The sequence below is a fragment of the Bombus vosnesenskii genome, unplaced genomic scaffold (genome assembly GCF_011952255.1).
Source record: "Bombus vosnesenskii isolate JDL3184/JDL3185 unplaced genomic scaffold, Bvos_JDL3184-5_v1.1 scf7180000015610, whole genome shotgun sequence".
Taxonomy (NCBI): Eukaryota; Metazoa; Arthropoda; class Insecta; order Hymenoptera; family Apidae; genus Bombus; species Bombus vosnesenskii.
In genome coordinates this window covers 1,336-14,660 of record NW_022884074.1, presented here as the reverse complement: position 1 = coordinate 14,660, position 13,325 = coordinate 1,336, and the positions used below count along the sequence as shown (strand labels likewise).

Here is a 13,325-nt window from a genome sequence, read left to right as displayed (position 1 = left end):
AAACTGTCGTCGCCTATACCTATCTTTTCGTTTATATGAATAATTTCGTTTAATTTAGTTAACCATTCGATTCCGTCGTAATTTCCTAGCTCTGTTTTGGATAAATGATAGAAAGATTTACGGTTCGGAGTCATTTTGAGAATGTTGGGTAACGCGTCGGTAGATTTTTCCCAATCGTGATATTTTTTATCGAGTTCTATGTTCAAATTTTCGCGTCGTCTGCTCAGAACATGTATTCTAGATCGTGCGTCGGCTGCAGTATTATCTTTTCCTTTCGTGTATTCTATGTCGTATTCGTATTCTTCTAGTTTTAGTCGCCATCTCATCAAGCGTGATAAGGGGTCTTTGCAATTCTGTAACCATTTTGGTGCTTGGTGATCGGTTCGGATGAGGAATTTCCGTCCTAACAGATATTGTCGGAGGCGTTTCACGGCCCATACTATTGCTAAAAGTTCTTTTTCTGTAGTGGAATAATTCCGTTCCGGTGGGTTTAGAGTTCGCGAGATATAACAACATTGATGTCCGTCCTATACCTTGCACCTGTACCTTCGTTACTGGCGTCAGTCGTTAATGTGAATGGTTTCGCAAAGTCTGGGAATTTTAGTACGGGTGATGAACTGAGTTTGTCTTTTAATGTCTGGAATGCTTCCTGGGTTTTATCTGTCCGATGAAATGGTGTCTCCTTTTTTGTAAGTTCGGTCAATGGTTTCGCGATCTTAGAAAAGTTTCTGATGAACTTACGGTAATAACCTGCTAGTTCTAAGAACGATTTGATGTCTGTGGGATTACGTGGCTGTTTGAAATTGCTAACGGCTTCTAATTTTTTGGGATTTGGCTTTACACCTTCGGCGGTTATTATATGTCCAAGATATTCTAATTCTGGTTTGAGAAATTCGCATTTGTCCGGCTGTATTTTGAGTTCGAGTTCGCGTAGGCGTTGCAATACTATCGCGAGGTTGCTATTGTGCTCTTCAATCGACTGTCCGAATATTATAATGTCGTCTAAATATACGAAGCAATATTTATTTATGAGTCCTCTTAGCGCGGTATCCATCATGCGTTGAAATGTTGCAGGTGCATTCTTTAAACCGAATGGCATCCTATTGTAATGATAGTGTCCTTGTGGTGTGGAGAATGCTGTGTACTTTTTCGAGTCTATGTCCATTGGGATTTGGTGGAATCCGGAGGATAAATCGAGGGCTGAGAAGAATTTTGCGTTGCCTAGTTGGGATAGTATGTCGTCTATGTCAGGTAATGGATATGCGTCCTGGTCAGTTAGTTCGTTTATTTTTCTGAAGTCTATTACAATTCGCCATTTCTGTTTCCCTGAGGCGTCTGCCTTTTTGGTACTACCCAGACTGGTGAATTGTAAGGAGAATCAGATGGTTCTATAATGTTCTTTTGTAGCATTTCGTCCATTTGTCGTTTGATTTCTTCTTTATGGCATTCAGGCGGTCGCTAAGATTTTGTGTTAATGATTTTATTTTCTTTTAACGTTATTGTGTGTTTAGCAATGTTAGTGCATGGTAATAGGTCGGTCTCTAGATTGAATACGTCGAAGTAGAACAGCAATATCTTTTCGATTGGTTCACGGAGGGTTGTCTCTATATGCGAAAGTCTAACTAAATCTTTAAACGTGGAGACTTGATCGTACGTATTTGAATTTTCGATAAAATTAGTCATTTTGGCTGGGCACTCACCACCATTGATAAAGCATATCGTTGTTGGTTTTCCTTCCAGGTAGACTGTTTTTGACACTGCTTGTTTTGGAGGTACGTCGTTTTCCTGTTGCAATAAAAGTATATTATTGTCGAGTTTTAATTGTTGATTCGAGAGTTCAAATTTGAATTTAGATAGGGCTGGCAAACCGAGTATGCCGTCTTCTATAATTGGAAAGTTGTCTTCTACCACAAAAAATTCTAGAGTTTTGCCAAATAGTTTTATCAAAGCGTGTACGTTGGTTTTAAATTTAGAGTGTCCCATCGAGAATTTCCGTTCTTTTGTTATTCTTGGTCGTAATACGCATCTTCGCTTGAGTATATTAATTCCTGCTGCGCTGTCAATGAGGAATTTATGTCGCTGTCCGTCGGATCGTAAAAGTACTGTGGGTAGTCTTCCCGTTGTGGCGTTAATTCGTAGGTCTGGTCTGTTGGTTTCTCTATTTCTTCCTTGTGTGTCTCGAGATTGTGGACTGCTGGCGGTCTCGGAAATTGGCTGGGTGTTCGAAAATTTTTACATTGACTGGAGACATGTCCGATCTGGTTGCATTTGAAGCATTTTAATTGTGTCCTTTGGGCAAGTGGTATTTGTTCGGTTTGTCGGAAGCTTCTTGGCATTGGATTGGGTGTTGGAGTTGGTTTTTTAGTGATCGGGTTAGGATTATTGGTTGTTAGTCGTTGCTGCTCAGGGAGTCGTAATCGTTCTATTGGTTTTGGTCGTCGATTTCGATCTTCCCCGAAGAATCGCTCGATGTCGGTGGCTTTCTTTTCGGCTTCAAGGATATTGTATGGTGGATTGGCGAGTAGTAATTGTCCTATTTCGCCTTTCAGGCCTCGGATAAAATCGATCACGGAGTCCTTTAAAATCCTGTCGTTCATAGCTCGTCTAGTAATTTCGTCACGGTATTCGTTCGTTATACTGTATTGTAACTTATTGAGTGCTCTGCGGAACCTGATGATATAACTTTGCACACTTTCGTCGTGACGCTGTCTCGTTTCGCGTGGCTGGTCTTGATGTTCTCTAACAGAGTCTTGGGTGGCTACGTTTCGTCTTAGGGCACCGTACAGGTGACCGTATTCGTATATCGGCATATTGCAGATTTTGATCATTTTTAATAGTAGCGTGGGTTCGCTACACATGGCTCGTAATTCGCGTACTTCGCGTATGAATTCTTCTACTCCGATATTGTCTTCGCCGTTTAATTGCGGAATACATACTATCGCGCCTTTGGCCCGTCAGCTCGGAGAGGCGAATTGCGGTGGACGGTCTTCGTAAGAGGGATGGTTGTCTTCTTCTGTTCGAATTGGAACGCATGGTGGGGAAGTTCTATCTCTCGCGGCAACAGATTCGTCCATAGTAATAAGGGAGCCTGGTTCTGTAGTAGCGTCGCGTCCTATTTTTATTTTGGAGATATTTTTGCCTAATAGTTCTATTTCCGCTGCACGCTTCTTATTTTCGCTGTCGGCCGTCCGTTGTGTCTCTTCTACACGTTGCGCAAGAATTTCAATTTGTTTTTGTATCACGTCGAATATGGCACGAATCGAATTGTCCGTACCTCCGTTTGCAGAAACGGTTTCAATAGTTTCGACTTTGTCTTTTCGTGATGTGGGCATGATTCTAATTGAGCTTATTGAGTCTGAACTACTGTTGCTATTTGGACTCGAAGCGCTTGAGAAACTGGGTTTTCTCACACGGTATCGTGAAAATGAATCCAGATTTTTCAGCTTACCGTAGTAGCTATGACCGTTGAGGAGTCTCAGCGATGTTTCCTCTCTGGTTGGTTCTAGATTCCGAATCTTATTCGTAGGGTTGCTCTGCGCTGACCGTAGTCCTCTCGTCTAGTTTCACCGTAGTGGAACGTTGAAAGTTGCTGCAGGGCTTCGTAGTAGCAAAGATTCGCACTGGGTCCGATGATCCTTCGATCTTCAACGCTGCGCGTACGCCGAAATCGTAATTTCGTTTGCACTGAAGTGAATAGATCCTGGCACGGATCGCCAAAAGGGTCGTGTAAAATTAAGGTAAAAATAAGGAACTTGTTAATTTCCGAAAAGAAGATGAAGTTCTTTTTATTTTTTACTCAATTTATACAATTTTTTCGGTTCGCGATGATACGCTTTCGATACTTGGATTAGTTAAGAATTTTTTTATTAGACTGACTGGATGATTTTGAAGGGATCATTTATATTCTTCCATTCGTTGGAGTGGGAGAAGGTTTTGTTTATACTTAGTGTAAAATTCGGAGAACGGCTGGAGTGATCGACTGCCACTCAGGCGGCTGAGAACGGATGCTGACCGGACGGTCACACGCGATAAGGCGTTCGGAATTTCGGTTTGTTATATACAGCTGCTCGAATTTCGTCTGTGACACTCTCTCGGTTCGGAGATAACAGCGCTGTGTGCCGCCGGACGATTAATAACCGACTCGAGATCCAGATACGAATAAGTATAAAAAGGTTGGATCTTGGTTTCGTCGTTCTTACGACCATATAACGCGTTGTAGGACGTGACGATGTGAAACGAAGAATCCCTTCAGAATGGAAAATGCCGCGACACGGAACGACGCGATAGCCGACTTTGATACAAAGCCGAAGGTACTCGACTCGAACGAAGTCGAGTATCGCTCAAGGGAGATCGGTCATGAAGTAAGGGAAAGAGGAGCACTCGTACGATCCTCGTCCCCCGTGCGATTAAATATCGCAGGGGTGCGTTCGGCGGAGATCGTAAGAAGAGTCGCGATAAAGCGAACGAAGCAGGCTTACGCCTGTAATCTTTGGAGGTATGTTAATATCGCGACTAAACGTCGTAACCCACGAACTCCGGAGAAGAGGGTCGCAGGTATTAATCGGGCAGCGATAATCGCCGGCTCTACGATATCCAACGAATTCATCCGCCTCCTCGTCCGTCGATTCTCCGTCGTTCTTCGATCGTCGTTCTTAATTACGCGTCTCAGGGGGACGAGAGCAACGCGTATCGCCGCCACGCGTCGATCGAGGAGGTATCGATTCGCGGCCGCGACCAGCGTCAAAGGCCGGGCCGACGAAACAACGTTATGCCACGCGTCGAGATTCGCGTTGCTCGGCGCCTTTCTCCGTGGGTCACGAAACCGAAAGGGAGGGAAAACACGAGGGATCCGTGAAAAGGCGTCGTTGTTCGATCAGCGTGTGTCCAACGATAAGCGAAGCGACGAGGACGCGACCTAACAGCAACACGGGCAATTCCTCTTCCTCGGGTTTCTCGTTTTCTGGATGGACGATCCGGTCCGCAGTTTTTGATTCTCTACAGAGGGGTATACAAGTACTTGATTTGCAAAATGATTAGTTTAAAAGATATCTTAAATTTAACTCTTTTTTATTTTATTTTATTTTATTTCTTTTATTCCTTTTTTTATTTTATTTTACTTTTTTATTCTTTTTTTTTATTATGTACCTTGCAATTCGTACAGCTGAACATTAAATTTAGTATTGTAGGACTTGTGTGAATGGGGAGGAAGGATAAGAGAGAGTTAACAAGTTTTTAAGCTTTCATTAGTTTTTATTCACCTACAGTCTTGACTAAGAATATACAATTCAGTACTAATATATATAGAAAAATACAAATATCCACATAAAACTGTACATACAATCATACATACGGAACCATACATACAAAACCAAACTTGACTAAGAATATACAATTCAGTAGTAATATATATAAAAAAAAAATACGAATATCCACATAAAACTGTACATACAACCATACATACAGAACCATACATACAAGAATTATTATGCTTAGAAAAAAAGAGTCTGGCAATAGTAGCGATTATTCGGGATCGAGGTATCCCAACTCCAGCCAGTATGCTGCCATATCTCTTGCGGATTCTCCCGGCTCTCGGTCCAGCAGCAACCTTGCAGTTATTGCTTCTCCTGGAGAAGGATCGATGTTGACTAGGCTCCCTGTCCGTCTCAACATGGTGAATTGGGCCACTCGATGTCTCTTCCCTTGGATCGGTTGTTCTCGTACACCTGGCAGAACGATTTTTCTAGCCCACGGTGTCATTTTTGCCAAATTACGGGGCAGCAGCCGTATTGAATCGAGACATTGCTCGCTCTCTAACCCCCAATCGATTAGAAAGACGATGTAGCCAGTCATGGTCCTTTGTAAAAGGATGGCTCTTTCCCAAGCGCTAGATTCCTTAAAATCTACTAGCACGGCGACTAGCATGCCTGTTCTTCAACTTTTCGCCTTCGGCAAGTACTCCACGGGATGTTCCATCATCTTCAAATTGAGTGTTTGGGTTATCTTCGGCCATCCAGCCAAACGAACCCACATGGTGGTAAGTGATTCGACTCGAACCACCCGGACGGGAACTCCTTCTCGGAACCGATCGTTTGTCTTTTGTAAAATCTCCATGGCTTTCAAGCTTTCGAAAAAATTTCGAATGTTAATGTTCGACTATACTGATCTGCCTAGTTTACGTGTCTGGGTCGGATGGTGCTGGCTCCGCCGGGAATCGGACCCCCTTTATATACCAGCAGCACCGACCTTGGAGAGGACCCCCTTTATATATCAGCTGCACCGACCTTCGAGAGGACCCCTTTAAATATCAGCAGCACCGACCTTGGAGAGGTACTCGGTCACCGTTTAAGCTAAACGCACGTTTTCGTTTGTCTTGTTTCACACTTTTCTTGTCCACGCAATATTTTATAATAGTGTTAACAATATATACAGGCAAAATATATAGTCTATTTTTGATACACAAGTGTCAGATATCAATTATTGCTTTCCGTTAAAATAAATATATCATTATTAGATGCTCTTTTTAACATTCCGATCCACATCCTTGCAATATTTTACAATTTTTAACCTAAAAATGTCGCTAGAAAATAGAAAACGAAAAACAATTTGAAAAGCACTAGCTCCCTTGAATGTGAAAATTGTGTCGTGGGAGTATGCGCTTTGCCCTGCTTTAAAATATATCACACTCAATTGTATTATTAATTATTAAAGTAAATTATTAAAGTTCACGTATATGTATCGTACCTTTAAGAAAAGTTAACATTTAATTATCCAATGTGCTTGCGTAGAGAACAGCATTATCCGCCACATATTGCGGTGCAGTATCGTTTACGCGTAGTTCGCGTCCTGCCCTACGAAGGAACGTCCCCGCACAAAATTCAATCGTACCTAAGACGTTAAACCGATCCTTTGCAAGTTTTCTTCACAGAGATACGCTATACGAGTTCTTTGATTGATATCCGAAAAGTTTCTTTCTGTTTATGAGGAAATAATAGACGCACAATGTTATTTGCTTTATATCGTCTTGTCGCATTACGTACGATCCATTTTGTTCTATTGAGATAAACACCGAGACATTTCACAGACTTGGTTTCACGTTTGTACGGAGGTGTTTTATTGTAAAAACCACGTTTGCGAAAAAAGACATTTTTCGGACAACCTAATATATTTCATACGATGCTGTTGCCAAGAAGTACTTATTAACGAAATGCTAAAAATTGTTAGTTGCAAACAAATACTAGGGGAAATTGTTTTATCCGCTTTTACACGCAGAAGAATTTTACGGGTCAATAATATTGCTATTGGAACGAACGAGCCGTTTCGCTAACATCGGAACAAAGTAGAAACGAATCGGTACTTATCAAGGAGAAAACTTTGTCCAGCGTGGGGAAAGGTTTAAGGACCGATGTCCCTCGATCCACGCTGGAGACGGCCGATGAAACAAGGCGAATTACGGGAGATCGGGAGTAGAAGGCAGAACGGGCGGAATAGAAAAGGAATGGATACGGCAAGCTTCGGCCGTGCGATTTCGTATCACGTAGCGTTATCCCCTCGTAAAGTTGGCCACTCGTGCCACTAGCAGAAACTGTATGGCGGGCTCCGAGAGGATTTTAATCGCACGACGGACGAACGTATCGGTGAAATTACTGGAGAGCCCCGTCGACGTGCCTTTCGTTCCTGCCTGTCCCACGGCTCGGCTGCCACGGATCTAACAGATTTACCGGATCCAACGTGCCGGGATACGAAACTTCGAAACTGGCTAGAATCGACTGCTACGTTAATTGCCGGTCGCTCCCTCGCACCTACTCGTCTATCAGACGCCTCCAACTAGTAACCAACGAGCAAACCGCTGATTTCAGGCGTAAATTCAGCTGAAAATCCGTAGCGTGGAACGATGAAAGTGACCGCACGGAAGAAAATAGCCTGGCGATCAAAAGGCTGGAACGTGCTTTCAGACCCGAACGCTTAGCTGCGCCGCCCCGCACCGAGATCCACTCCGAAGCGCCGCGTTTGCTGTCGAGTTCGGCTACGATTGGCAAACGCAAATCTTACGTGGACGCGCGTTACGCGCGTTACGCGCGTTCCACGCATTTCAAATTTCACGACGTAACGTACTCGACGACTCAACGTAACGTGGAAAACGCGACAAGATGTTCGAATTTGGAATCATGCGAGCGCGCTGGGTCGATCGGCATGCCATCTGTCAAACGCGCGGCAACTAAATCTGTCGGTGTAATTTTAACGAGCCGCGATACCGCTCGAGGATTATACGGGTAATTTAAATTCCGCTCGCTCGATCGACGCGACTGATGGAACGACGATGTGCCGGCTGAGCCGAGATGAAATGAAAAAGTAGCGAATGAAACAGCCAAGTATAATAGAATGCCCGGTTAAATATAGAGCGTTTTAAACCGATTAACAGATAACTGCAAATTAGATCGTCCATTAACACGGTTCGTCCACGTTCGAGCGGCATCGTTCGAGAATCAGTCGGAGAATTAGTCTGAGAATTAGTCAGAATACCCTCCGATCGATCGTTTTCCCCCGAAGTCTCGCATTCGATCTGTTTCGATTCGCCATTCGCGCGATCCGAATTTAAGTTTCACGAATGTGAATACGAACGAGCCGTACGTACCACTGGCTATCGCACGATCGCTGTGGCAAAACGCTGGCGTACAATTACCGCTGTTTGCCGTTAGTTGAAATATATTGTAAACGATATTGCTCGTGCGTGGAAACTCGCTACTTCGCGCAGCCAGTCGAGCTGTTCGATATTTATAGCTAGTCGACAAATACCGCGTACCTATCGTCGAGATTCTACGCAAGCATTGCGCGCGTTACAAACCCCTTCTATATCGTGCAATTATCGTATCGAATAGCCGCTGCTCGAATTTCGCGCTGCGAATCGCATTCGAAAAATTTCATTTATATGGAAATCGAACGTGCAGATTATTTTTTTAATTCAAACGACCTAACCCGAGCAGATAGATTGGCCGAATTTCGATCTCTTTGAAAACTTTGTGACCTCCGAACAACCCGTCTCTAGATGTCTACGATAACTTTGAAATTCTTAAATTCCAATTAATAAGTAAAAACCGGAACGACCAAATTTCACTGGACCGCGTAATCCGCATGAAAATACAAATTCAGCGTCGAATTCGAAGAGATAGATGAAAGAGGGATTCGATGGTAGAACAAATCGGACGTACGGTTTGTAACACGAGACATTAATACAGTTGGTGGAGCCGCGGAAAGCGGATGGAAATGGAAATTTTCCGATTTTAATATCGGTGAATGCATCGGGACGCGAGAAGAAAGATCAAAAGGTTGACTGTTGATTAATTTGAGCGGCACGCGAGCCACGAGCCCCGAGCCCCGAGCCCCGAGCCCCGAGCCCCGAGCCCCGAGCCCCGAGCCCCGAGCCCCGAGCCCCGAGCCCCGAGCCGCGAGCCCCGAGCGCCGAGCCGCGAGCGTCGCGATGCTCGCGTGCGCCGAAGCTACTGCGATCGAGCGAGCGTCGTAACCTCGGTAAATAACCCGTCGTATAATATTACGTACACTGATCAACGATTCGGAAAGGGAGGTTCGCTAACCGGGGCATCGCCCCACCGTCGTGCGGAAATAAACTAATTAGCCTTTGGGGACGTCGAGGCATGCCCCTCGACGCCCCAGCGGATTTCAAGTCGTCGATTTTACAGCTAGCTGCTGTTACGTTCGAACCGTTTGTAAACCAGTGACGCGCAATTTGGGATAGCGATTGCGATCGAAATCCGACCCCTCTCGAGAATCCTACGGAAAGAGAATTTCTTTCGCAGTGGTTGGTCTGGCCGATCCAAGTTTCGGCGCGCGTTGTCGCGATGCCTAATCGCTGCGTTGCCGATCGTCGTTGCCATTGGAACGCGCGGCGAGCGAACAGCCGTGAGTTTGCTCTGTACACTCGAGGCCTGGACTTAAAGGCTTAACGACCTGTTTGCCGTTGCAGCTCGGCAGAAACGAATCTTCGGCGTTCGCCCGAGCTAAACCAGCGAATATTCGAGCGGCCTGCCTCGGATCGGTCGCTGAATTTCTGCTGAAAAATTAATCAACGCGGAACATAAATCGCCAGTGATAAAGACGTGAAAAACCATGCGCTGATGAGGGGTGGGGGGGAAGAACGGCAACGGCAACGTTGTTGCCAAACGAATGTAATGAACGGGCAAATACGCGTTTGTTTGCAAGTACCCTACGGCGAGCAAATAACGTTACGCGAAATACGCGGCCCGGTTTCATCCAGGGTCGTCCTTTTATACACACGCGTGAAAAATTTCGCGGAAATTCGCACTGGCGACGCAGAATCGGTGCGCGGAAGAAATCTGGCCGACTCCTGTTAAAAAGGTTCTTTCTTACAAAATTTTCCCCGTGGACCGCGCTATCCAGCCGCCCGTGTTTCCATCTCTTCGCCAGGAATTTGGCAACAGAGTTTGCGAAAAGTTACGGGCGCTGACTGGAGAGAACGGCGAGACCGGTTTTTCTAAAATAAAACGATCCTGCGAAATAGACGCGACGAGTGCCCCGGTCAGTCTTGGAAACTCGAGTCTCCGCGAAAACTCCTTCCGCTTCTGGCTATACGTACAAGTATATCAACGCGCGCCTTGCAACGCGTCTCCTGCCGTTTTTCTCCTATTCTGCTTGCACGTTTCTCAAAGAGAATACCTAATACCAAGGTGGCCTTCGCTTTACGCGTATGTGCGATTCCCGCGATGGAAAAAACGTCGCGCTGTTCAGCAAACCAGCGTACAAGCAACGACAATACGTATACGACGTTGCATAAATCAACGAATGTTCGCGTATAGAAACTTCTAAAAAATATTCGCTGTCGAAAAATAGAAAAATGCCTACTCGTGCAAAGATCAGCGGGAAACGAAACGTTTTTCGACTCGTAACCAAGCGTTATAGTCACAGGAATGTAACGAAACAGCGCGCAAACAACCGACGCGAAACCATCGTGACGCAAAAGCATTTCGCGACAGGGAGCGCGGGTCCGACCGTAGCGAAAAAACAGCAGCCAGCCCGCTGTCGTTTCACCCAATGGGGGGTTGTATCGATATATCGAGGCAGCGTCGCTGAAACCTGCTGGTGGCAGAGAGCCAACGATAAGGCCCGCCATCTATAGACCGTAAGAGCCTCCTTTTGTATTAACGACGCTGTCCCGACTGTAATTGAGAGCCTCTCTACTCCGGCCCAACGTCGCCAGGTTATTAAATCCCGGGATATAAATCAGTTAATATTTTCCACGCGCCGCTAGCTCGCACTCTTTTCTTCGCCAGAGAAATGGATTTTCCTCTAAACTTAAATTGCTTAGCGATCGCCGGATGTGAAAGTTTTTTCGAGTCCGTCCATAAAGAGCTTCCGCGTACAACCGACCCGATCAACGTACCATCGACAGGCGACAACTGCCAACGATTTACGACGGTTACGATGGTTCTCCACGATACTTTTCTTTTTCTTTCCCTTCTTGCGCCGTATTTGAGTTAATCACGATGGTTGGTCGCTTTACGTCATCGTGTACGAGGGACACGCCGAATAAAGTTTGTGGAAAATCATTACTCCACGGATCCTTTTCATCGCGTGTTCCAAGATAGTCGTTGGTGGAATTTTCGACCTCGTTTAAGACCCTTCAACGAACTGAAATCTGCTCGCCAACTTTACTCGGAATTCAATGCTTTTCAATTACAAAGACTTTCCGGTTAACCGTTCCTTAATTAAACATGTAACTATACCGAAACGTTTAAATTACCTTTTGAACCTGGTATACAGGTCAAAACTACTCCAGTTTACTCTGCTTTTTTCAGATCGTCCCTTTCAATTTCGCTGCGCGGAACGTCGGGAAAGGAACTCGAATACGAACGACTATTTCTTTTCTTGCCCCTCGATATCCGCACTACGCACGCGTTCGTTAGGCGTTCGCGACCGTTGCCACGTATGTCTTCTTCCAAATATTCGACGGAAGGATGTAGGAAGCATGTCGGCCTTACGCTTTCATGATATGGCGCTTTGTATCGCGAAGCCATCGACAAGAGTTCCGTCGTCGAGTGCCGCCACGAATATATGGGCGGTGTAAAGCAGACCAGTAAACAGCTACATACCGTTTTATACGAAAGTCCCAAAAATGGAGGCGAAAATTACTTTTTTGCGGATTGGAAATATCAACAATAAATTCTTACTTATTATACAACGCAAACCAGAAGAAAAAGAATAAAAACAAAATAACGCATTTGCAATTCGTACGTCGCTTGATGGGTCAATTAATTGGGCATTTTCGTGACGCCGTCTTCAAGAATACTTCATCAACTTCTGGAACAGCAGAAAGACTAAACGGCCTTTTACATGTCATTCGGCGAGATGACACAGAAGGAAGTAAAGATCGTGTGGTATGTTGTAATCGGAAAATCAAAGGTAGAAGAAGAGAATCGATGTACTATTATGCCACTCGTTTGGTTAAACCGGCCCTGCATACACGCAATTGCTTCGAAAAATACCACACCGTGCAAGCATATGAAAGGAGTCATAAACGTAGCAAAAGTAAGTATCTTTTCCTGGATTTTGACAGAAAAATTCTGTTATATTCAAACAAAGTCCTAGTTTTTATTACGCAAATGTTTTTTCACATAGAATTAACACCAATGAATAAACGGATAACAGAAGAATTAAACGAAGTGGAACTAGTACAGTGCATAAAAGTACTATTGAAACCAAGCGAAAACATGAAAAGATCGAATTCCGTACCCGGATTACCTATAGAAATCATGTCTATAGAAATCATCTAAAGCACAAAAGATAAAAACAAGAAAAAGGATAGTAACACGGGGAACCAATCATCCTACAAAGAATTAGTACATTAAAATAAAAGATCAAACGCAACGGTGAAAAATTACTAGCGTTGCTGGAAAAGAAAAAGAAGAGCAGAATAACAGAGGAACAACGAGAGTGAATACGAAATTAGAAAAGCTTTCCACAAATTCATAAGAAACTACTGGAAATGTAGAATGGAAAACATATCCAAATAAAAACCCAAAGAACTTTCACCATCGATTAACTGCGTCTTCCGCCCAAAAAACCACAACATAAGTGATATACTCTGACACAACCAGAACGGACAAATAGGAACTCATGAAAGCCGACATGTACCGTCACACAATTCGACGAAGATAATAAGATAATCATTATCGAAAACCATGAGATACTAAACATACTAACATAGAGAAATAACATTTATTGTCTGGATGGTTATAAAGTATAAGGAGAAAGCTTAGGATATTGGCAAAGACGACTGAATTCCAACTGAAATA

The 13,325-nt window shown here is 44.2% G+C and overlaps 1 protein-coding gene across 1 annotated transcript; it reads left to right on the top strand.

Annotated features, from left to right (window-relative positions):
- Positions 1-12,176: 12,176 nt before the first annotated feature.
- On the top strand, positions 12,177-12,983 carry LOC117241293. Its single transcript, XM_033507249.1, has 2 exons — positions 12,177-12,558; positions 12,649-12,983. The coding sequence occupies exons 1-2, from the start codon at positions 12,273-12,275 to the stop codon at positions 12,801-12,803; spliced, it is 441 nt and encodes a 146-aa protein (XP_033363140.1). The 5' UTR covers positions 12,177-12,272; the 3' UTR covers positions 12,804-12,983.
- The last annotated feature ends 342 nt before the right edge of the window (positions 12,984-13,325 follow it).